Source organism: Stigmatopora nigra, chromosome 13, assembly GCF_051989575.1.
Source record: "Stigmatopora nigra isolate UIUO_SnigA chromosome 13, RoL_Snig_1.1, whole genome shotgun sequence".
In the NCBI taxonomy this organism is placed as follows: Eukaryota; Metazoa; Chordata; class Actinopteri; order Syngnathiformes; family Syngnathidae; genus Stigmatopora; species Stigmatopora nigra.
This window is the reverse complement of record NC_135520.1, coordinates 12,643,366-12,668,479: the sequence shown is the minus strand read 5'-3', so window position 1 is coordinate 12,668,479 and position 25,114 is coordinate 12,643,366. Positions and strand designations below refer to the sequence as shown.

General features: G+C 41.3%; 2 protein-coding genes across 6 annotated transcripts in view; one reads left to right on the top strand and one right to left on the bottom strand.

The window, feature by feature from the left end:
- The first annotated feature begins 1,672 nt into the window (after positions 1 to 1,672).
- Positions 1,673 to 10,262, top strand: LOC144206045 (uncharacterized). Of its 2 annotated transcripts, XM_077730734.1 has the most exons (22): positions 1,673 to 2,408; positions 2,641 to 2,715; positions 2,777 to 2,860; positions 2,923 to 2,973; positions 3,044 to 3,139; positions 3,291 to 3,392; positions 5,305 to 5,349; positions 5,409 to 5,471; positions 7,169 to 7,231; positions 7,309 to 7,371; positions 7,933 to 7,995; positions 8,065 to 8,118; positions 8,196 to 8,258; positions 8,341 to 8,412; positions 8,489 to 8,551; positions 8,622 to 8,675; positions 8,795 to 8,857; positions 8,967 to 9,029; positions 9,281 to 9,343; positions 9,423 to 9,473; positions 9,541 to 9,669; positions 9,733 to 10,260. In XM_077730734.1, the coding sequence occupies exons 1-22, from the start codon at positions 1,754 to 1,756 to the stop codon at positions 10,023 to 10,025; spliced, it is 2,328 nt and encodes a 775-aa protein (XP_077586860.1). In that variant the 5' UTR covers positions 1,673 to 1,753; the 3' UTR covers positions 10,026 to 10,260. The 2 variants fall into 2 exon arrangements, with proteins under 2 accessions (XP_077586860.1, XP_077586861.1); XM_077730735.1 differs by lacking the exon at positions 9,281 to 9,343 and having other exon boundaries at positions 9,733 to 10,262.
- Positions 8,044 to 25,114, bottom strand: part of LOC144206044 (mitogen-activated protein kinase-binding protein 1-like) — a 31,157-nt gene continuing 14,086 nt past the window's right edge. The window contains exons 9-29 of one of the 4 annotated variants that reach the window (XM_077730732.1): positions 24,774 to 24,972; positions 24,573 to 24,707; positions 22,821 to 23,026; positions 22,655 to 22,746; positions 21,877 to 22,002; positions 21,735 to 21,805; positions 21,525 to 21,655; positions 21,378 to 21,453; positions 21,197 to 21,308; positions 16,384 to 16,447; positions 16,104 to 16,300; positions 16,009 to 16,034; positions 15,830 to 15,946; positions 15,647 to 15,754; positions 14,509 to 14,758; positions 12,329 to 12,554; positions 12,068 to 12,264; positions 11,193 to 11,642; positions 10,627 to 10,712; positions 10,416 to 10,530; positions 8,044 to 9,747 (exon numbers count right to left, since the gene is read on the bottom strand). In XM_077730732.1, coding sequence (XP_077586858.1) covers positions 9,653 to 9,747; positions 10,416 to 10,530; positions 10,627 to 10,712; positions 11,193 to 11,642; positions 12,068 to 12,264; positions 12,329 to 12,554; positions 14,509 to 14,758; positions 15,647 to 15,754; positions 15,830 to 15,946; positions 16,009 to 16,034; positions 16,104 to 16,300; positions 16,384 to 16,447; positions 21,197 to 21,308; positions 21,378 to 21,453; positions 21,525 to 21,655; positions 21,735 to 21,805; positions 21,877 to 22,002; positions 22,655 to 22,746; positions 22,821 to 23,026; positions 24,573 to 24,707; positions 24,774 to 24,972 — 3,079 coding nt within the window. In that variant the 3' untranslated portion in view covers positions 8,044 to 9,652. Of the gene's footprint in view, positions 10,531 to 10,626; positions 10,713 to 11,106; positions 11,643 to 12,067; positions 12,265 to 12,328; positions 12,555 to 14,508; positions 14,759 to 15,646; positions 15,755 to 15,829; positions 15,947 to 16,008; positions 16,035 to 16,103; positions 16,301 to 16,383; positions 16,448 to 21,196; positions 21,309 to 21,377; positions 21,454 to 21,524; positions 21,656 to 21,734; positions 21,806 to 21,876; positions 22,003 to 22,654; positions 22,747 to 22,820; positions 23,027 to 24,572; positions 24,708 to 24,773; positions 24,973 to 25,114 lie in introns of those variants that run through there. The other 3 variants (XM_077730731.1, XR_013328285.1, XM_077730733.1) reach the window with 3 other exon arrangements.

Genomic DNA, 25,114 nt, shown 5'->3' with positions numbered 1-25,114 from the left:
GATTTCAATAAATTTTGATATTTGTTTTACTTGGTGCCTTCAATTGAATTGTATTAAAAACAGATGCAATCTCCAGGGTTGATAGATCACAGTTTTCTATTCTAATCTATTTGGCCTACTATTTCTCTTGTACATTTGGAAAATGCAGTCCTCAATGTTAGTGAAACGTGTTGAACATTTATTTGCATGTGCTTGCTGTACTATGAGGTTTGGATACTACAAGCAACGCTTTATTATATTTGGCCCAGCAGTCAATGTACTGCTGTGGCCCCTTGTTCAAATTTTATAACCCATAGTGGCCCGCAAGTCAAAAAGTTTGCCCATCCCTGATCTAGAATAACAAGGGCATTTATTCACGGCCAAACACGCAGAACAGTACGTGACAGAAGAAAAAAGTAGTTATAACAGTAAGTACTATAATGACTGAAGAAAACGTAGTTATAACAGTGGCTTCTGTAATGGAATTGTATTCCTACTCTAGAAGATTTACACCAACATAGAAAACATTGAGATTAATCTTTGAAATAAGGTTCTCAGCAAATCATTTTGAATATAAATTCCTCTAATGGTACTAAATGTCCAAAATCTGGTGGGGCCTTTCATGGTATGAAACAGGTGCTGGAATTATAGTAAAAAAAATAGCACCTCCAAATTATAAAATATAAACCTTTGGGTAATGCTTTGGGTAGATGGGTTGTCTAGGAATAAATAGAATGGGCAAAACTCGAACAGAATGCAAGATACATGGACAGCTACTAAAACAAACTGTAGAGACGAAACTATTGCCACCGCATACAAAAAGCTAAAATGATAGCATTAACAGAGGGTATAACAACATGCAAAACATGGAGATTAATTTTTTTTAAAAACGGTTAAAATACTTTAGTGGGGGTGTATGTGTGTTTAAATGTGTTACAACTTTTCTGTTATTGCATTATTGTTAAACAAAGAGTTAATCACAGCCACACAAATGGCAGTCACTCATCCTGTTTGACGGGGGCAATCAACAGCGGCAATTGAACTTCCAAAACAAATTAAAATTTGTAGATGTGTGACACGCAAACCTAATACATTAATTACCTAGTTCCTTCTGGAATGATTTATGCTGATAGGGCAGCTAAAGGGGGTGAAGTAACAAGAAGCCCCCCTCGGGATTGTGGTTTCCACCTGTGATGAAAATGTACAACCCAAATTAAAAGACTGAGGATTAGCGCATCAACCTTACGGTTCTGGGATCTACTAATGAAAGCGGGGTGAATCCAGACCTTCCAGAGTGGAGTATTCCTGGTGTCCTCGAGAATTTGTGGGTTTTTCTCCTGGTACTAGCAATATAGTAAAGCAATTGGTGATTGACTAACAAACATTCTTGGCAATCTTCGTCAAAATGTATAAAGAATAGATAAATTGTACTGACAAAGTATTATAACTATACTAAAAGAAATAGTAGAGATATTAACTGTAATAATAGTGAAGTTTAGTTTCATAGTGTGGTAATATTTTAGTATGCTAGTTTTGGACTAGTTTCCTTAGGTTATAAGTGGAAGTTTTGTGGTGTAATTTATGAGCGAGTAGATTAATAGATTACCAATGGTATGTGCAGAATCTGAAAGAAAATCTGTTCAGATCACATGATCTCTAATCTGCACACAAGCATTCATTGAAGTACACTCATGCATTGTTGGTCATGCCTACGAGTGAGTGTGTGTGATAGTGCGAAAGTGTGCAGGCTTGAGTGCCAGTCGGAATCGTCATTATGAAGTTTTCTGCATCTTCCACCATTCTGATTCTGCTCATGGGGTCATTCCAAGTCTTCGGTCTACTGCCGATTCTGGACCGTGACCAGTCGTTCAGGATGCGGACCATGGCGCGGGACTTGTCCGCCCCCCCGGAATTGCCAGTGATCTGGAATGAGCTAGAGGGGTTGAGACAGCTTGTCCTAAGCCTACAGACAGCGTTGGTAGACCAGCGGCAGTCTCTGAGGAACTCTGAGAGCCGTTTGAGGGACGGACAGGAGGCGACAGAAAAGCAGAGACTACAGTTCGACGCCATGCAGGTTCAGATGGACGCAGACAGGAAGTTGATCCTCAGCCTACAGGCAGCTGTGGTGGATCAACGCCAATCTCTCTGGACCACTGTGAGTCAGGAAGAAGTAGAGAAGCAAAGACAACAGCTGGAAGCCGTTCAAGTCCAAATGGATGCCGACAGGAAGCTGGTCTTCAACTTGCAGGCAGCTGCAACGGAACAGAGCAAGATTCTGCAAACCATCGAGAACCGCATGAAGGACGGCGAGCAAGCGGCTGAAAAGAATAGACTGGTTCTGAATTTGCTGCAGGAGCGGATGGAAGCGGACAAGAAGATGGTGAGCAACATCAGTGCCGATCTCAGGAAAAAGGAGGCGCTGCAGCAAGGTGAGTTCACTTGAGTTACTTCAGTACGGCTACTGGAAAATCTGTAAAATTATAAAAATTGGCCAGTTGACACCCAAATTCTATAAAATTGAAAGGTTCAGAAGAATTTCTAAGAATCGGGGAAAAAATGTAAATTCAGTCAGAACACGTAATTTCATCAATGACACACAATTGCACATCTACAAGTCAGGCCTACTAGGTAACAAAATCTTTTTCTTTGTGTGATACTTAGTGGAAGCGTTGAGGCTGCATTTCAGACTAAACACCGGTGAAACTTCTTTGGAGGACTTGAAGAGGCAGACATCAGGTGAGTCCAATTCTATTTGACTGAGCATGGAACGTTACAGACCATGACAAATAATCTCCAGCTCTGGCTAGTGACCTTCCCTTTCTAAAAACAAGGCTGAGGGCTAGTGAAAGTATCCTGGACCAGCTAAGAAGGAAGAGCTCAGGTGATCTTCAGCATTTCAAAGGTCAAGGGCACACAACCAATTAATTGTTGGTCTGTTTACAGTCCTCGCATCTCGCCTTTGCTTGGTAGAAGATCTGCGGAAGAGGAGCACAGGTGCAATTTGGTTCCCATTCCCTGTCTTTTTTACAGCAGAGGCCTGGTTTCAATAAGGTATACTTTCCAGTGGAGTGTTTGGAGTATCATGGAAATCAAAACTCCAGCAATGATCACATGGAAAAAGATACCCAAAGGCCAGTGGCAGAGTCCTATCTGAAAGGAGGTATATATCTTTGTTGCATCTCTTTGATGGCACTGTCATAGAGTATTTATCACCATCTATTGTAAAACAAAAAACAAAAAATCTACAACCAAAAATGACTTTATTTTCAAGGTATGAAGTCTTGAAAGTAACAATTGCTCCTGTTTTGCAGATTTATCCCATGTGCACCAAAACATAAGCAGACTTCATGCTCAACTACTACATCTTGAGAGCAAAGTGATGTCAGGAGACCAAAACCTACAGGACATCAGAGGTAACAACTATTTTTCAGATGTTTGTAGGTTGGAAACTTTGAAGGTCTTTATGTTTGAGGTTTTGACTCAGATCCTGGAAGTCTGGATTCAGGGAGATAAGATCATAGGGATCTGAAATCTATCAGTGTTAATTCTACAGGTCTTGTCTTCTGAAGGTTTTGATTTTATTTTTTATGTGTCGTAGCTGTAGCTGCAGTAGAGGTTTTATAGCCATAACATTGTTTTTGAGGGTTGGATTGCTTTGTTGAAGGCGCTACGAGAAAATGCACAGACCGTAACTGCAATATGAGAACCATGGTTCATAAATTGTTTTAAAAGTGAAATCAGTTGAATGCAGTCAGGTGCTGCTTGTTTTAACAGAAACTGGATTGGTCAAATTTTCCTGTACTGGCGGGGTTGGAACAAAAACCATGACCCACAAGAGCCCGTGAGGAGCGGTTTGGAGACCTCTGTGTCACACAGATTCCTGCGGAAGATTTTGATCCTGGAGGTGTTGACTCTAGTGTCTAGATTCTGGAAGAATGAATTGATGCATTCTTGATTCTGGAGGTCCTGAGGAAATTTTGACTATTGAAAAATGTATCCTGGGCGACCCGGTGGAGCGAGTGGTTAGCGCGTCAGCCTCACAGCTCTGGGGTCTTGGGTTCAAATTTAGGTCACGTCCACCTGTACAGAGTTTGCATGTTCACCCCCAGCCAGCGTGGGTCTCCTCCGGGTACTCTGGTTTTCTCCCACATTCCAAAAACATGCATGGTAGGCTGATTGGACACTCTAAATTCCCTCTAGGTATTGATGTGAGTGCGTGGTTGTCCGTCTCCTTATGGCCTGCAATCGACTGGCCACCGATTCAGGCTCTACCCCGCTTCTGGCCCGGAGACAGCTGGGATTGGCTCCAACACCCCCCGTGACCCCAAAGAGGATAAAGCGGTTCGGAAAATGAGATGAGAAATGTATCCTAAGATTCTGGAAATATAGACTATAGAGTTCTTGACTAGGTGGTTTTGATTTTGTGAGTCATTACTCTGAATGCCTTGTGTCAGAGGTTCTAATTCTGGGATATTAGATTTTTACAAGTCTGTACTCCGATGTTTATACTTTTTCTTAAATCTGGAGTTTCAATTCTGGGAGTAAAGTAAAATTCTGACCCAACCCGACCCGGCCTGTGGGTCCAAAAACCCAAGCCGACTGAACCCAAGGAATTTCTTTGCAGGCCCAAGCCCGAAGCAAACACAATTATTATTATTTTCTTTTTGTGAAGACTCGGGACTCTCGACTTGAGTCGGAAGGAGGAGGGGTGATTTACGATAACAGATTAAAGCCTGTATTTTGTGACAATCTAAGTCAAACAAGACTGTATAAACATATACATCTTTTATATGATAATACCGATAGATGTATGACCATTTCAACTGTTTAAATGCCTGCTTAGCGTCGAGGTGCCAGTCTTTTTGCTCTCGTATAAGAGCAAGGCGCCACATTGACTACATTCAGCGAAGCGACGCCAACTTAATCAATTTGAAGCTATTCCAAAATGCACTCTTATCGGTACCGGTGCGTGTTTAGGATATCCTTAACTCCTTGCGGCATTCATGTGACGATTGCAATTACATTACAGCACCTTCTGTTGACCCATAATTCAAAATTATTTTATAACAAGTATTCCTTAGTTTGGTATCCACACATTGTTTTAGTATACATTTTAAAAACATGTATTTTTTTTTAAGTCAGTGAGAGAGACCACACATGGTTCAAGTGGTATACAGCAAGAGAGAAGCTCAGCCTGACCCGAACCTGAAGTATTGATTGACATTTTCGGCCTGAGCCGACCCAAATTTCGGGTCGTGTTCGGGCTGAAGATCTTACCTCTAGAGTAAAGACTCATTGGCATCTTAATTTTCTGTTTGCTTGCAGCTGCTGTGGTAAACAAACAGAACGACACACAGATACAAAGTGAAGGTAAGCAAACAATGTGTGCGTATTTGTTTGCATTCCGATTAGATAATTTTGACCAACAGGGTTGGAGATGCGTCTGAGTGTGGTGGAAAACCTTGTAGAAGATTTGCAGATTGACAAGTCAGGTGAGGTTCTTGATGCTTCTCGAACCTGCGATTATTAGGATAAATGAGGTGTCGGCAATCCAAAATGTTGAAAGATGGAGGAAGAAACAAATATGTCTTGCAGCCGCATAAAATTAAAAGCCTTATAATAAAGGTAACATATGCGGTATGTATCTATATTAGCCTACTATCAAAATGACTTAATTGCCTACAAATACATTCATGATGAAATTTTTCTCCTTCCCACAGTACACTTTAGAGAACCACACCACCTGACTGTTCTGTTGTACGATGTTACCTGAGGTGTAACTTCATTACGATATTAGTGAATTATGCTTCATAGCTTTGATGAAATTAAAGAAATGCGATTTTTAATGTCATTTTTATTTTGAAGATTCAACAAATCAACAACAAATGCGAATAACGTGCTTTCCGCCATCTGAAAATACACAGCTTATTATTCCCCTGGTTGCAACGGTGCTCGGACGTTTGGTCGTCGGTCTTTTGGTCACCGGTCAAATGGTTACAGAGAGTTTACTGTTGAAGCCAGTTCTCAAAATTATATTCATGAGAGAGAGAGTTAAATATCTAAGTGCTGTTTAATATCTAAGTGCATTTGACCGGCGACCAAAAGGGACCGAAAGACCAGCGACCAAACGTGCGGTCACGGGTTGCAACAAACTTTGCTGTAGGAGTGGAGTTATGGATATGCAATCCACTTAAATCTATTTTTGCAGTCCTCTAAATTCTCAAGAAGTAATGCAATCCCACTTCACTCTCATTTATGGATTTGTTCATACAGACGCTCCCCTACTTACGAACAAGATAGGTTCCGAGCGCTTGTTCATAAGTTGAAAGTGTTCATAAGTCGAAATTGTTCAAATTGAAGTCGAGTCAGTGCTCTATTTTGTATTATAATTTATGTTTAAGGCCTAAATAAGTATATTGAAGGTTTATATAAGTGCATTTGTATGTTTAAGGCTTGTATAAGTAACCAGCATTGGTTTGTACTGAAAAAAACATTTAATAAAATGGAGAATACATACAGTACTGTATATATACATTAAAGAGATGGAGTAAGAGATTTACGAGAAACTGGCCGAAAGAAGTTGTCTACTGACGATTGCATTTTCTTTTTTTTCATCATAAATGCGGTAGCACTGTATGGCATCATTCAATTGATTTGCAACCTTTGTGCAACGTTCCATATTTGGGTCCTGCTGCTCGATCTTTCTGTTTATAAATGATACTGACGGCCGAACGATACAAGTTGTATTCCCGTGTAATGCTCACGCGCATCAAGCGTCTTTATTATTGCCACTTTTGTTTCAAATGAAACAAATAGAAGCCTTTCGCTTTTCACCAACCAAATTGAATAATGGATACACAAGATATTTAATGATAGAAATGAAAAAGGTACTTTGCGCACTGGAGATACGTCACACACTTCCTCATTGCAACTAATCGGGCAGAGCAAGGTTGATGCTGGGTGAGCTGAATTCTCACAGCGCCAGGCGCCGGAATTAACGGCGGAAAGAAGCACTACTCGGAAAAAGGCGCGCAATACAAAATCGAACTTACGAACATTTTTCGACAAAAACGCAATTTGCAGATATCTTCGTATGTACCGTTTGTTGAATGTTCGCAAGTAGGGGAGTGTCTGTAATAGAACTGTAAAAGGTTCTGCTCAGGTTTCCCTGCTGATATTCATTTTTCAGTCAAATCAACTCAACTTTCTAGTATGGAAGGACAACTGGCTGTCGGACGCATCAATACTGCAGGTATACTAGCACTTTCAGCATATTAGCATTCAAATATGCTGACTAATAGCTAATTGGGTGCAATGTTTCATTTGAAGCTCTAGAGGTCAGCGTGAGGACAATTGCAGGTCAGGTGGAAAACCTGAATGCTCTCAAATCAGGTCAGTCAGTCAGTGTTCTCTCAATATTAGCATGTTTTTCAACAATGGGAAATTCCACCTCCTTAACAAATTGTTATTAAAACTTAGTTCGGATAACAAAACTTGACAACACGGAAGCAAGCCTGACGCAAAACATTGTAATTCTAATGTATTGCCAATATTGTAATCATCTCGTTCTCTATATATTCTCATCATGCCATGTTTGTCAATGTTATCATGTTAATCTTTCATCAGTTTTTTCCCCCTCAGTTATCATGTGACTCATCCTATCTAGCTATTTAAGTCATAGTTTCCTTATGTCACTATAAAGTTTTAATTGTCTCATGTGCCAGAAATTATGTTCTCATGTTATGCCTGTTCCTATGAAACTATAATTTTGTTTAGTTTAATGTCAAATTGAGTTACAGATTTGCTTTTTGTCATGTTTAATTACATTTTGCTGATTAATTCGTTATTGTTGTCATATCAGTCAGATTCTAATATCACAATGTCAAATCGTTCTCACATTACTCTCATGGTGTTGTTATGTGATTGTATTGTGGTGTTGAATTTTGTGTGCAGTGTTAGAAGTCCAATTTAATGGCAGTGAGAAAGTTTTGGAAGAACTCAAGATGGAATTCAAAGGTTTGTGTAGTGATGAGGACATGGGAAAAATGCACACAACATTAATAATCTGTTCATGAAATCTTTAAGGTCAGATGACAAAACTTCACAACATGGAGTTACAACTGACTCTCAATATTGCGGGTAATCTCATATAATTCACCTTGTCATTATCATTAATCCCATAATATTTTCATCATATTGTGACATTGCATACGTAGCAATGGATGTCCGACTCAACGTCACTGAGAAACATCTGGAAGAACTTAAGAGTGAATGCACAGGTAGTGGTGTAATTGTTTTTTGTGTGTGTGTGTGTGTGTGTGTGTTTGTAAAAGTGTAATTTAGATATGTCACTGATGTTAGGCGAGTCCATGGTGGTGACACAGAGCCTGAAACTCACAGATCAAGTGGAGGATCTTTGGTCAAAAACCACAGGTGATGAGCGCATAACAATGTATATAACATTGCTCTCATCATAAACTGTGTTGTGTTATTAATATTGTGTGAGTAGCGTTGGAAATCAGATCTAACATGACTGCAACATTTCTGGAGGAACTAAAGACTGAATCCACAGGCAAGTGTGCATGTAAGAACATGGAAATATTTAAACATCTGATGATAATCACCATCTTGACTTCCTTTAGTTCAGACGACAAAACTTTCCAGCATGGAGTGGCAACTGACGCACAACACTATAGGTACTGTCATGTTGTTCCTGTGCCGATATGTTCTCGTTACCCCTATTTTGTTATTTTTTTTAACGTCAGTATCATGTCATTTTCATGTGAGTGTTGTGCTGTTGTCATTGTGCGTGCAGTGTTGACAGAGCAACTGAATGTCAGTGAGAAAGTTTTGAAAGAGCTCAAGACTGAAAGCACAGGTAAGTGTGTGCGTTTTCCTGCGTGCGTGTGCATGCGTAGTTATACTTTTTGAGTGAAACCATGAGAAACTGAAAATCACCATCGTCATTCTTGATGAAAATTCTTTAGCTCAGACAAGACAAGTTTCCAGCATGGAGTTGCGACTGATACAGAATATTCACAACAATGAAGGTATTCTCATTTTGTTTTTGTGGCATGTTCATGTTGTCAATGACATAATTCCTAAGCTCCTTTGTTAATTCTCTCATTTTACTCTCATGTTACAATCAGGATATTTTTACTGTTAGTATTGTCAGTTGGCTAGATTCTTTAGATACATTTTGTTTTTTGTATGTTCATTTTCGTATGTCATCCATTTTGCTTTTATCCAATGCAAATGTCTAATTTTTGTTCTCATGTTCTAATGTTGTTGTGCGTGTCAGTATTGCAAGGAAAGTTCAACATGAGTGAACAAATAGTGAACGACTTGAAGGCGACAAATGAAGGTCTCACAATAAGAGTCTGCACGTTTTAAACATTTGGGAATGTTTAACAGTTTTGTGTGTTTGATGTTTTTTGTTCCAGAGTTGATGTTCCGGTTGCGTGATTTGGAGCGACGTAGCGTGCAGTCTTCAGGTCGTGAAGTCGTACGTCGAGTCTTTCTCACGTTAGGATTGTAGGTAATCGGTAATGTTGTTCACAGGTGAGATGAAGGTTGCCTTTGCTGCTGCGCTGACTGACTCAGGATCGATTGGACCCTTCGACTGGGAGACCACTTTGATCTTCTCCAAGGTTTTCACCAATGTGGGTCGCGCTTACGACGAGACCTCAGGTGAGCGTTGATGACTCAAGGAAATAATGAAGTCACACAAGATTGGCCTCGTTTTGTGCACAGGTGTGTTCACAGCACCTGTGGGCGGCGTTTACGTGTTTAGTTTCACAGCGGCTGACTTCCTGAAAGGCTACATGGGTGTTACGCTGTACCACAACCAGGACCCAATAGTCTCCAGCCTGGATCTCAACAATCACGGTGGCTACACCTCCGCCACCAATGGCGCTCTGATTCGGCTGGCGATGGGAGATTCTGTACGCCTAAGTTTGCCTGCTAGCTACAGACTTTACGATGACAAGCGCAGTTTTAGCGTTTTCAGCGGATTCTTGCTTTTCTCACTTGAGGCCAACCAATGACACACCCTCTTTCGATATCTGCTTACAAGTTGCAAACATTTAATTAAGAACGTGTTAAACACTCAAAAAAATCATGTGACATGTTTTGAGGTCCGCTGTTAATCATCTATTGTGTTTTCACAGTTCCAGGGAACAAGAAATGATTGTTGACAGTCAATAAAGTTTTTGTTCAAAGTGTAATTGTCGCTACACTGTCAATAAGAGATCCCCCCCCTAGAACAGGGAGTGATGTAGAATTCTGAGAAGGGAGCGGGGGACCTGTGTTGTGATTTTCCTAAAGGGGGCTGAGCTTCTTGTTAACTGCTTGGAGCAGCAACATGGAATACTCCTCCAAGAGAACAGCCATCCTTTCCTGGTCTGTTCCCGACAGGAGGGCCCCACCAGACTTGCCTTCTCCTAACGGCAGCGACTGGAGCTCCGCCCGCATGGCCTGGAGGGCTTCTAATAGGATGCCCTCCATTTGAGCGTGTTCAGGGCCAGCACCTCCCATATTTGCGGCACTCACCTGCAAGGTTAATGAGGTACATGAAAAAAAGAGGCATAAGAGTAAGTTAGGGCTGGAGGATTGGGGGCGGGGGGTCTATTGAGGGAACTTGCCTACCTTCCTGTAGAGTTTGGTTGTCTGCTTGAAGCAGCTCAGCATCTGATTGGTCAACACTCGGCAAGACTCAATGCTGGCCGTTGGGTCTGCAGGAAAATGATGTTAAAACTAGGTGGGGGTCTTGTGATACGTTGTTTGACAAAACAACAGACCAAACCATAGGCATAAAGTTAACTTACAAAAACTTGTATTTTTTTGTAAAATCAAGCTACATTTTACTTATAATTACTAAAGAACTGAAATGTAGAATTGTTCAGGTGGAAAAAAAGACTTTTAGGACGATTTTGTCTGTTTATACTGTGCGATCATAATTCTCTGATTCTTGAAAAAAAATTGTCAAAAAACTTCAATTCAGCTACTCCGAAAGAAATATAAAACATAGGGGTATATTCCACGCAAATTTTGCTATCCACAGTGAAAGGTGAGTATTGACTGTCTTTAGGTAGGACAAGTTGAAGGGCTTAGGGGACAGTGTCTCACCGGCCGGTGACAGACAAGAAGAGGAGAGATGATGAAGCCGAGCCCAGATGAAAAGATGACAGGATGAAGAAGTGAAGGGCCCAAACCTGCGTCATTCTGAGGCTTGGGAGTGGCCGAGGTCGCAAAGAGGGCAGCGGTCCTGATGCTCGTGATGGAAGGTTTGTCAGGCAGTAGGAGATGGGGGGTTGGGACGGCCAGGTTTCCAAGGCAACCTGGTAGTGGGACAGAATGGACGAGAACTGCAGAGGTTTGGTGAGCACCAGATGCTGCCGCCGCTGTCAGTCCAACTTGGTTCAGAGTGTCGCCCAGTGAAGCAGAGCAGGATATTTTGGCAGTGGAACTAGCAGTGGGACTCATATAGGAGCGCGAGGTGCCCATCGATGGGGACTGACACCTCCTGGGTAGCGTTGCAGCGACAGCCATCGGCTGAGGTGATCTAGGAATGCCGGAATGAAGATCTTGAGGAAGCATGTCTGCAGTTGGACTCCGCCAGGGGAGTGAGGAGAAGGATGTCGGACGCTGCGGAGCCACACTATCTGTAAAAGACCAAAAACAGTCACTCTTCAACTATTATTGTCATGTTTCGTTGGGATTTAGGTGGCTGAGTGTGTTTTTACCTATTGTGTATTTTCAGTGCTGCTTCCGTCATGTAACACAGATATGTGTAATTGTCTTGTCAACCAACCCCTGTCTATGTATTTAAACCCAGTGTCATTGTGAGTCTGGTGTTGGAGTATTGTCTGATGTCGGTGTGCGTCTTCCTTCCAATCAGTAAGTTTCTTTTTGTTTTGTTTACCTGGTTTTAATTTGTACGTCCTCTAATTACAATTAAAACCCTATGTCTGTGCACCTAATTGTTGCCTTATTTCCTGCTCATGGGTCCACTACGCTCCTCCACCGAGAATTCATAATAATAACTCTGGCAAATCTGTAAAAGCCAAATAGCAGAGGGAAACTCTACCTGGACTCCCTGCAAGTCTCTTGGGGTCTGACTCTTTCTTCACTAAGGAGGCATCGAGGTCCTGCTGCTTCACCTCTGGTAGGCAACTTGCAATTTTGTTTGAAGTCCACGTCAGATTTGGGTCCTGATTCTGAATCTCAGACTGCATCAGGTGAGACTTTGCCTCCATACTGTCTGACTTGACGGGGACACTCGGGCTAACAGAAAAAGGTGATGGAAACACAGAACTGGCAACTGATCAAGAGGAAGACTAGGCGATACCTGGCAGCAGGGTTCAGCGCGAGAAACCTGGAGGACATGCTGATGCTCTCATTGGTGCTGTGTGCATTTTTGCTGGGTCCCTCTGTGATGTCAGCCAGAGTTACAAAGTGTTTCTTTAGAAAGTCCTCCTGGTTCGGAGATTGCTGCACCGACCCGGGATCTTCCTCCGCTTCCAGGGAGTCGCCGTCGTCACTCAGGCAGTCTGTCTGCTCCATGGCCTCCATGTCTAGTGCAGAAAGATAAACCCAAAATGTGCAAAACAACAAAAGTGTAAGTGCAAGCCTTTTCATACAACTGTATTTAAAAAGAAAGAAAGACAAGATTGTCTGGTTTGGTCCCTTTTTTGAGGACAAAATAACCCACATGTTATAACTGTTTTTTTCTTCACTCTGACTATATATTTTTTTGGCCTACATTCATAATCGTGTGACAACAGTGCTGAAGATGATGACACATCTGGGTAATCTTTTTTTTACGAAATTGAAGTATTAAAGAGAAATGTAATTTAACTTATTTCAAAAGTTGCTGGCGCAATCCACTGCAAATAAGTTCGCCAAACTTGCTTACGTACTCCAACTTTGTTTTTTCTCCTTTTCTCCTCCTCTCCTACCCTAACCCATTCTCATGGGTAACAATGGTCATTTCAGTTTTGAAGTCAGAATGGATTCATGATATGTGTAGTTCTAGAGGGTGTTTCACGATTGGAAAGAAGGACAAGAACAACAAAAACATGTACCTACACATGATACGTTCATTATTTAACTTCACAGTGTATTGACTTCAGGTAAAAACGAGGGTGAAGCTTCAATTCCACACTTACAAAGGAGGGCTACGCCAAGTACATGGGTGACATCATCGCTAAATTAGAATGCTTGAAAAACTACATGCGCACAGGTCGTGCCGGCGAGTGCGAGTCCAAGGGGGTTAAGGCAGTAAAAAAAAAAATAAAATAAACAGTGCGTAGATCAGGGGTGCTAATTACGTCGACCGCAATCGACCAGTCGATCGAAACCCCTGACCCTATGATTGGTAGAAAGCACAACAGTAAGGTTTGATCCAGAAGTTGAACACTATCGGTTGTCTGGAAAAAGGGTAGATTGCCGTTTGGCTTCTTGAAAAGGAGATAGTGTTGCCCCACTACTTTCCGGTTCAGCTACCGCGGACTCAAAGCTTCACGGATTTTTTTTGGAAAAAAAAAATACAAATACAAATATTACATTGAAACAACATATTTTACAGTTTTTTTTTGTTATAACATGAATTTCACTCTCTCTACCCATATTGTATATGGTGTACTGTATACAGGGGGGTAAAAAAATAAAATAAGAATATAAATATATATATTATCATTATTTTTTTTTTTGGAATTAAATTCAAATTAAGCCTTTTTGAAGGGGAATCCCTACTTCGCGGAAATTCACGTATCGCGGGTGGTCCCGGTCCCCATTAACCGCGATAACCGAGGGAACATTGTATTGGAGCGTAAAAGTGTGAGCACCCCTGATATTGACATCGGACTAATAAGGACTTCCAATATACAAGGCAAAAGATTGGCATACCAGCCAGCCAATTGTATGGTGGTTTGGCGTTGCGACAGCAACTTGGCACAATATCACCTCATACCCATTGCTTTCATCAGAGAAAGTAAACATTTTACTTAAGTTTTTGTTTGATGAATGGAAGATATAGATGGCTCCAGCCACATGTTTAACTTTAGTGGCAAGGCCTACCATCCCCGTAGTAAATAAATGTAATCCATCCATACACATTATAGTACTTGTTGGAATATTGGTGCCCACATTTAACATTTACAGCTTTAGTTGAGAAAGTCAAATGCCATTTATCCCCCAAGAAGAAAGACAGAACAAAATTAAACTGATCAGGGGTAGGCGACGTCTGTGGATAAAATTCAACATGTCTGTGCAAAGCTGGAGGGAGCTCCATAATGGGTGGAGGAAAGGATGATGGGACCTTGAGGCGGGGTTTCAGTCGTGATGTAAAACCTTTATGAAAGTTTAAAATCTCTTGTTTTTGGAAAAAGTGCCAAACAACAAAATTATTGGATATATTAGCATTTTTGGGGGTCTTCAAAAACATTTCCATGTGTCAACACTGTCATGTATTAAGTTAAATGGGGTGGGAAAAAAATAAACAATGATATGGGGTCTTAAAAGCTTCACCTTTCCCTCCTGTAGCCGCATGAGGACTGGACGCTCTGGAGTTGAATCTGAGGGAGCAGCCGCTATCTGGGCTGGGTTTGTCTTCCTGTCCGCCTGCAGGACCGCCGCCCTTAACTTCAAAGTCATTGTCCAGGCTGACTGTATACTCCCATTGGTCAAGAAACATCACCGACTTCTCCCTCTCCAGACTCTGATTGTGTAGCAAGGTAAACTCTGGCTTGGATTTGGCCAGCACCTCAGTGTGCTCCACCTGTGGGAATAAAGCACCATCGTCTGGAAGCTTTGCAATACAAATGTAGATACTGTAGCTTGAGGTCAGAAGAAAAGGTTTCGTTGTAAAGGAAGGCTGCCGTCCAGAGAGGAGGGTTCCTTTACTCATGAGATCATTTACCATTTCTCGCATAGAAGCCGCACCCTCAAAATTGCCTTAAAATCATGCATGTAAATCTTTGTGTATGTATATATATATATGCATATCTCTCTCTCTCTCTCTCTCTCTCCTCTCTCTCTCTCTCTCTCTCTCTCTCTCTCTCTCTCTCTCTCTCTCTCTCTCTCTCTCTCTCTCTCTCTCTCTCTCTCTCTCTCTCTCTCTCTCTCTCTCTCTCTCTCTCTCTCTCTCTCTATCCATCCATCCATCCATCCATCTATATCTCTATATCTAGATCTCTAGATATAGAGATATAGAGATATAGAGAGATATAGAAAGATATAGAGATATAGAGAGATATAGAGAGATATAGAGAGATAGAGAGAGATATAGAGAGATAGAGAGAGATAGAGAGAGATAGAGAGATATGGAGAGATGGAGAGATGGAGAGATGGAGAGATGGAGAGATGGATAGATGGATAGATGGATAGATGGATAGATGGATAGATGGATAGATGGATAGATGGATAGATGGATAGATGGATAGATGGATAGATGGATAGATGGATAGATGGATAGATGGATAGATGGATAGATGGATAGATGGATAGATGGATAGATGGATAGATGGATAGATGGATAGATGGATCGATGGATAGATCGATAGATACATACACATATATACATACATATACATATATACATACATATATATACATACATACACACATATACACACAAAATCGGTGACATTTACATTTCTAGACGCACCTGGAGGCTGAGGGTACTTCCGAGCGGCTGGTTGGCCCTCTGAGGTCCCGCCTCTGAGATCCAGACATCCCGGGAGCTGCATGGTGAGGGGTTGTCTTGTGTGAGTGTCTTTAGGAGTACAACAAAGATGAAGTACGATGTTAATGTTTTGAAATGTAGATTTGTGAATATCTCAACGTTTACCTGGACACCGCTAGTGAAGGTGTACAAGTCCAACTGTCTCAGGTCCAACATGGATGTCACAACAGGGACAGCATTGCCGCTGCACGAGTTCCTTTCCCACTGGCGGCGACGCGGGGCCTAAATAAGGAGAACGTTTCTAAAAAAGCAACTGTGAATGCAGAAAATCATATTTGACCCACCTTATTGCTGTCATTTATTGCTTCCACTGAGGAGAGAAATGGAGACATGCCATTATTTTGCTGAAATCTTTGGCGACATTACTGTGAGGACACACCTGCTTCTTCGTCCTCCTCCTTGTCGCTGTCTGACGAAAAAGCGACTACCCCAGGACGCTCTACCTCTGCGAGCTTTTCTGCCCGTTGCTTAGGTGCATCACGGGACGCAAGGTGTCCGATAGGGAGCTTGAGGTCAGACAGACGCTGGCGCATCCGGCGGGTCAGCTCAGGACTTAACCGCCACACAAAGATGCAACTACACATAGACCCGCAAAATGTTGGACTGTGTAACCATGTTTGTTCATGTGTGAAGTGTGATAGCTGTCAATTAATTCGTACCTATCACCTGACCCACTGATGATGCGCGTGCAGTCGCTGCTGAACTTTAAGGCGGTCACAATCTCTGAGAAAGAGAGATATATAGGTTACTTCGGTTATGTTTAAATGCAGCCAATATGCCAGTTTAAGTCACTATTGGGTTAATTTATCATTCAGAGTTGCAAACTAATTTGCATATTCAACATCAATTCAGATAGAGCGTGAATATTCCCGCATTCTATGAAGGCTTTGTGGTAGCAAAGCTCAGCAAATTCGGACCCACATTCACAAACACGTAGCAAGAGGCACACTGCCAAAAGTTTGCAGCCAAAGTCACAAAGGCACAAATGCAGTCCCACGTATATAGCTAGAGCAGGGGAAGGGAACCTGTGGCTCGGCAGGCACATGTGGCTCTTTTGATGACTGCATATGTCTCTCCACTCTCCTGTGATGTAAATTATGGAAATCACTGGTGAGAGAGCCGATTTCCGAAAGTACTAATAGGAAGCATCCCATCGGATCGGCACAATAGCGTGACACTCACTACCTCTAGTGTTACTTTAGTAATATTTGTTTTCATTACCCTCTTCTTCATGCGTACATTAAATCTCATTGATTAGAAACAGCGTAATAATGTTGTCAGATGAATTTAGACTTTTTGTACTTTAATAGCAGTGAAATGACAAAAAAGTACACATTTTCATGTATGATTTCTTTTAAATTCTGAGTATGGCTCTCAAAAAAATAACATTTGAAAATATTAATTGTTTAAGGCTCTCTCTGTCAAAAAGGTTCCCGACCCCTGAGCTAGAGGTACAAATGTGTAATAAAATGTGTAACAAAAGTCACAAATGCGTACCTGAAGTAACAGATGTGTTACCCGCGGCGCAAATGTTTAACTGAACTCATGAATACGAAAACTAAAGTCACGTACACATTATGTGTATTATTATGTGTGGAGTGAATGCTGGGCTTCTCGAGTAAATGTGATTTGAGATGAGTTTTCGATTCAATCGAGTCAAAAATGCATTTGGAAAGTTATGTGTCGCACCGCTTGTATATACAATATAGCACGAGCATGCGCAACCGCACCAACATGAGTGTTTTGACCAGACAGACCATTACGGCCCCCATAAGACTTTGTCAATGGAGTCCGCTAGACAAGAGGTAAGTATATAATTGTAATTTACATGTATTTAAATATTACTGCTAAAGACAAAAAGACTAAGTTCATAATGTTTGAGAAATTTAGAAATACAGCGTCAAATTTTGATGAGAGTAGTTATACCTCTACTTACAGATGCCCCTACACGTGAAATTTTCAAGTTACGAATCCCTTTGATTCGCAAATTACTGTTACATTATATAAAAACAAAATGTAAGTTACGAAATCCCACAAAACGTAAATACATTTCCTTTATCAATATTTTATTTTGAAATTATTGTGTTCTGCTTGACCTTGACTGCGTCTTTCTGACCATTGGCTTTTTTTTATATCCTTCTGACGGGGACTCCCAGTTCTTCCCAGCAGACCTTCAAAAAACGTTTGGGTCTGCCAGGGATCTTGTACAACGATTGAAGCCAAATCACCACCAGTTTGAGATCAGTTGACAGCTCCGCTGCTCTCTTTACCCAAGGTTCCAAGACATGCGACCGCAAATCTGATAATACGACCACAGAGTTTATTATCGAAATTCAGACTAGGGTGTCCTGGTCCCACCCTCTTTCTCAACGAGAGAGATGGCATTCCACGTCCTAAGAGTGTCTGTCGGGGATTGCAATGGCAGGGATCAGTCCTTTGGCCGCCGGCCAACTGTCATAGCACTCGGCCTCTTTGGCACCCCTTACAGGTGGTGAGCCCGTGGGAAGTTGAACTCACATACCCTCTTTCGACTGTGGCCAGCCAGGCCCGGCCACAGTAATCCCTCGAATAACGCAGTAAATGTAGACTAGACCTGGCCGCGATAAACGAAAAACCACTATAGTGACCTATGATGCACGGTTTGGATCCGACAGCCGTTTCTGGGCCCCATAATTTCAACTCTCTACGATGAAGGGTTTGGACAAAAGTAGCGAGAATGTTAACATAAAACATCCACCCATCCATAAATCACGCTTTATCTATCCCTGCTCCCGAAACCCCTTTTTTCCCCTATCGTGAGACTCGGCGAGATACTATGGTGCTGGACACGCTGACCCAAGACGCAGAATCCTTCACATACATCATTTTGGGAAGAATTTGCACCAGTGAGTTTCTAGGTACACACATTCATCCGTACATCACGCTTCATAAGGATTAGAGAATAGATAAAGCGTGATTTATGGATGGGTGAATGTTTTATAACTCCCGTCACGACAGAAAAAATAGGTTCCGGGGAGCACCTAGAAACTCGCTGGCGGACCAATCTGCATTTAGGGCACTTGTAAAAACAACAATTCATACATCAACTCTGCCTTCAGTTGTAACAAATAAAAGTTGAGTTTACACACTTACAGAGAGTGAAGAAATTCAATCACCATAATAAATTTCAACTCTACGTTGCACGGTTTGGACAAAGATAGCGAGAGATTCTTAACATTCACACACCCATAAATCACGCTCTATAAGGATCATAGATAAAATCATTCAATTCAATACTACCATCACTGCCAATACCACTACTACTGCGTCTTATAATCCAGTCCGCCGTTTATATTATCATATTTTCACACCTATAAGGCGCACTTAAAAGTCTAAAATCTCTAAAATGGTCGATGCACCGGTTGGTGCACCTTCTCTGTGCACTAAATTCAATTTTTGTATGGCCCTGACCGCTTGGGTGACTGGTTTTATTTCTACTTATTTCTATTGTTACCTATTGCGATGAACCCGGCGGACGTTGACCCTAAAAATAGCCTCCCCGTGCACTCCAAGCATTACGGTAAATCCATTCTAAAGATCCCAGGAGAATGGCAAGGCATTTGACTTCCGTGTGCTCGCAGCGCTTGTAACCCTCTCAATACTCAAAGAAACGGCATATTAGAGCTATACAGACCATACAACGCAGGCGTGAACGCTTGGAAAATGGATGAACCCATGAATCGAACACAATTCAACAACTTTGCTAACGGATTGGTCCGCTAGGCCTTTTAATCCGGTCCGCCGACGTTGTCCAAATTTATTTTTATTTTTTCCCCCAAGATGCCGCCGTCACGCGGAAGCCAGTGGCAGTAACTCTGTCCACTCTTATTTGTTTTTCGTGTTTTACAGCCCCTCTATCTTTTTTTAACTTACATTTTAATATTTATTAATACATTCCTTTTTATTTTAGTTTGTACTTTATACTTCAATGATGAGTGATGAGTATGTTAATACTTTGGTCCTTTTTTTCTGTTTATGTTTCATATGTACTGTTAACGGATGCAGTTTTTTATATGTATCGTATCTTGTGTTGACCCAGCCCAACTGTCAAATTTTTAAAGTCAATGTGGCCCCCGGGCCAAAAGTTTGCCCACCCCTGGTCTAGATATTGTGGGATTGTCTTGGTTGACACACCTATGCAACGTTTTGTGGAAATTGGGGAAAGTAACTTTAGATTGGAAGACAGGGGTGGTCCACCTTTTTTAAAAGGGAAAAGGGAGGGTGTGTACAAATTGTAGGGGAACCACACTCCTTAGCCTTCCCGGAAAGGTCCCTTTGGGGGCACTGGAGTGGATGGTCTGCCAGGAAGTCTCCTATTCAAGAGGGCCAGTGTGGTTTTATTCCTGGGCCTGGAAAAGTGCATCAGCTAAGTAGCCTCAGCAGGGTTCTCGAGTGTAAATGGGAGTTCGCCCAACCAGTTGACATGTGCTTTGTGAACTTCAAGAAGACGTAAGACCATGTTCCCCGGGGAGTATGTAGGGGATACTCCGGGAGTATAGGGTACCGGAATCCCTGATACCTGTGGTCCACTCCCTGTATGGGTGCTTTTAGTCTGTTTGGCCTCCCCATCAGTTAATTGGATCAATTTCAGTGAGGGTTGGAGTTTCCTCTGTCCCTGATTTTGTTCATAACTTATGGACAGAATATGTGTGGACATGTAGAAAACGTGCCTGGACGCACGATTGCGCTGTTTGACAGCTCAAGTCCCATATGGAATTTGTGACTCGAGTCCAATTGTCTGCTAATCAGTTTGGTCATCGGATAGCCGCAAAATGATTAGAAGTTGTCAAGATGGTACTGCATGATGATGATGAATATGGCTATCCAGGTATAATGGGGTAGCCGCGTGAGCTGTGTGTTTATGTTCTGGTATAATTAGACAAAATGTGGTTAATTTCATTTCATTGCATTCTATCCACCATTATCAAAACTTTTCTCTTCTTTCTAAAGATTTTTTACTGGCTTTTGACAACCAAGTATCTTCAACTGTTGGTCGTGCCCATTTAACTCAATTGTCAAACCCATTCTAAAGTGTTCATTTATTTCAAATTAATTGTAAATATTAATTATATACATTTGAAATAAAGTATCCTTTTTAATTTAGGTAATTTAAAAGAATAATAGAAAATGTGTTTGTTTTTTCTTTTACAAAATATTCTTTGTTTTTTTTTATTTTATTTTTTTACTAAAAAGAAACATTAAAATACCTAAAAACACAAAGCTCTCCTGAAGACAATAGAAACATGACCATTTGGACAAAATTGTTCAATCACTGCTACCCCTGCAAGTAAAAGTGAATTGGAAGTTTAGCATCCTCAATAGAACTAACAAAATGAACATTCACTGTCAGTAGTCCCAGTTGTAATGAGTTGGACTTCTATCGTTGTCAATGGTAGTTTATGTTAATTAATGAAACAATATAATCCGACTAACCTGAGTGCCCATACATGGAGGCCACGCAGACACCAGAGTAGAAATCAAAGATGTTGATGCTCTTGTCCGAACAAGAAGTAGCGATGTAGAGACCAGACGGGTCAATCTGAACCTGACAACCCAGATAAAGACAATGAAGAGAACCTTTGTCTCATTTATATAGTAATGTCCGATGTTCCACCTTGATGAGCGTTCCATCTTCTCCTTGAGATCCTTTATACATTTTTTTCTGTTTGCTGTTGTTGATGTTGAAGATCCTGCACAAGTATTACCGTTACTATCAGCATCAAGTTGGCAAGTGTATATCAGAGGGAGGGGGCAGAGTCACCTGATGCTACGGTCCTGGCAGCCGACGGCAGCATATTTCCCAGAGGGCTCGACGTCCATGTCGTACAGCGTGCTCTTCCTCACTACATGATGGGTTCGAGTAAACTCCACACCACCTTCGCCTTCATCTGTCTGAGAGTAAGAAGAGGTCCGCCAGGTTAACACACTTACAGGAATTGATGTCGTCAGCATTTTAAGGGTTCATCGTCACCTGTTGTCTGGTGCGGAAGTAGACGCTCTTGTCGGCGCCGCAGCTGATCAGCCTCACTTTGCCCTCGTTAGCTGCCAGAGAGGAAGGAAGTGATTATGTCACAGGTTACCTGATCGAATCGAAGGGGTCAAAGGCCACTGACCTGCAAATCTGACGGCTGTGATGGAGGATGAGTGCTCATCCAGAGTCTGGACTAGCTGGTAGTTGCACATAGCATCCAAAACGTGAATCAAACGATCTCGACTAGCCGTGGCCAGAAATTGCACACCTGGGATATATGGGATGCACGTGATACACTGGCCAAGTATTCTAATTGTCCGATGTTTTAATGATGTTTGAAAATACTCCAGAGGGGATATGCTAAAAGGTCAGTCAGTGTGTTTTTAGCTGTTTAACGATAAATGTCCAGTCGGATGGCTGGACATTGCATAGATTTGATGTCTATTGAACATGGGAAATTTCACATTTTAATCTGATAAATTTGACATGTTTAATTAGCTTAATTTTGCATTTTATCTCAAAGGAAATCTTGTTAAATTTGACATCTTTACAAGATGTAATTGCTCATTTAAAAAGGGGAACCTACACAGCATTTCATATCTGAGCAAGATGAATTTGAAAATTTTCACGAGCCAAATTTCATGTTTTAATTTGAGAAATTACAAATTAAAACAAACTACTATAAATTCAATGGAATAAATTTTCATGTATATAACACATTTCACATTTTGATATCACATTTTAACTTGAGTAATTAGAATTTTATCTTGAGAAATTCCTGCGATTGGCTGGCCACCAATACAGGATATCCACCATCTTTTTTGCTCATTTGATGCCAGCTTTTCCCTGTTTTGATGGACTGGACTTTCATTGCTTCCAATTGCATCCAATTAGTTCAGGCAAAAGAATAGGTAACTCACCAGTCTCACTTTTGGAAAAGTCAAGGGAGAGAATTTCTCCATCGTGAGCCTGAACGTTGACAATTTCCTCCATGGTGTTCACATCATACACCCTTAGACAAGGACAGGTGCATAATAAATAACAAAATATCAACTAACTCTTTGGCGAGCAGGCGTGATCATCAACCTGAGGACTCCCACGCGGTCTCCCGAAGCCAGGTGTCGCCCGTCGGGACTAACCCTGATGGAGCGAACACCGGCCCGGTTCTGGTCGTTGACAGGCACTTCTAAGGCGTTGGAACCCGCCTTGTTGCCATGGGCGCCTATTGTGGTGCTGTCGGCGTCTAGGAGGTCAGTTGGGTTATTCGCCACGTAAATCACCTTGTGCAGATCCTGAGAGTTCAGTGATTACATGCGAAGGTATGAATGCACTTATTTCGTCCATTTCACCATTGAGCATTAGAAATTATATTTTAAACCATATTTTCAACCTAAAAAAATAGCAGTTATTGCAATATTTACATTTATATATATATATATATATATATATATATTAATATATATATATATATAACTATATATTAATATATATATATATATATATATATATATATATATATATATATATATATATATATATATATATATATATATATATATATATATATATATATATATATATATATATATATATATATATATAAAATGTGTGTATATGTGTGTATATATATATACACACATACATACACATTTCCACACAAATGCACACATACATTTATTTTAAACCTTTATTGAGGTACTTTTATTTAGTGATCTGAATAATGAGTTATAGTGTGCATGGTTGTCTGTCTCCTTGTGCCCTGCGGTCGGCTGGCCACCGATACGGGGTGTACCCCGCTTCTGGCCCGGAGTCAGCTGGCATAGGCTCCAGCAACCCCCGCGGCCCTAAGCAGGATAAAGCGGTTCAGAAAATGAGATGAGAATAATGAGTTAGTGTGCAATAAAAGAAAAAGCTGAACAAACACTCCAAATTTTCCACAAGTGTTTGGGAACCAATTCACGTTTTCCCCCTGTCTACTGTTTGTAGTCAACTGGCTCCAGCATCTTCATGACCCTTGTGATAAGCAGCATTGAGATGTGGGAAAGCAAGATATAAAACAAATTGATTAAAAAAAAAAAAACACCTTTAGAAATATGATTACATGCATATTTAACAATATGCATTAAACAACTTTGAAATATATAGTAAATACATTTTGAAATAAAGTTATATTTAATATTATTTATTCATTCATTAGTTTTCTGGTCCACTTATCCTGCTGGATGCGTGAGCATCTCCCATATCAGAAATCGATGCAAGCCAATCGCAGGGCACACGTAGACGAACAACCATTCATGCTCACACTCAACCCTAATGACAATCTAGAGTGTTCAATCAGCCTACCATGCATGTTTTTGGGGATCTGGGAGGAAACTGGAGAACCCAGAAGAAACCCAATCGGGAACGGGCAGAACATGCAAACTACACACATGAAGGGTGGAACCCACTGGAGATTGAACCCTTAATTTCAGAAGTGTGAGGTGTGCTAAACACTGGTCACCATGCCACTGTATATAATTATGTACTAGATCATTTTGGCACTCCTGGACCTCTAAAATTCACTTGACCTCAGTGTCAAAATCTAACTAACGATGTCCCATTATGTGGGAAAACCTCCCCATTGGGGCAATGTTACCTGTTTTGGGAATGTTACCTATAATTTAGTGGAGTGCAAGTTTAAAATAAAGTATAACTATAAAGGGGAAAAAGAACCAAAACTATTTAGTTAGACACTGCGATAATGAACACATTTAAACAAAACAACGCAAACTTAGATTGAAACTTCAGGAACACGTTAAAAACTGAGAAAATTAGTAATCTGAGATGATGTGTGCATACATGACTAAGGATGTTGTTGGGGAAGCGGTGACTGTCTACGTTCCAAATACGTATGGTGTTGTCCGACGAACACGACAGGAAGCACCCAGGGGCGAACGGCATCTCCCCCGCATCGCCTCCGTCTGCAGGAAACATCTGACAGACACGTGCAGCTATTGTCATCCGGTGTCTCCCACCTGAACCTGCCGATGCTGCACAGACCTCCAGGCTCCACACAGAGGAGGCGTGGTAGAGCGCTGAATAGAGCTTGCCCACTCGACGAGGGTCTCGCAGGTCGGCCACGTCCCACACGTAGACACTGTGATCGCTGTACACACATGATAGCCAGCCGCCGCTCGGGTCATAGGTCAGTGCAACTGTGTCCGGATAATGGGCGTCTGGACGGACACAAAACAGGCCGCTGGGGAGGAACAAATGATGGAGGCATAATCATGATGAGTGGGGATAATTGTCTAACAATTATTTCACAATACAGAAATACCTTGACATACGATTGTCCCAACAGATGAGGAAATTTAAGATAAGAGGAAAATTCAGAGCAC

Excerpts from the sequence above, each read along its gene's own strand:
- LOC144206045 (XM_077730734.1), top strand. The coding sequence starts at position 1,754 with ATGAAGTTTTCTGCATCTTCCACCATTCTGATTCTGCTCATGGGGTCA. Across the intron at positions 5,472-7,168 it reads TTTGCAGATTGACAAGTCAG|TCAAATCAACTCAACTTTCT; the intron begins GTGAGGTTCTTG and ends TTCATTTTTCAG. Across the intron at positions 7,372-7,932 it reads CCTGAATGCTCTCAAATCAG|TGTTAGAAGTCCAATTTAAT; the intron begins GTCAGTCAGTCA and ends TTTTGTGTGCAG.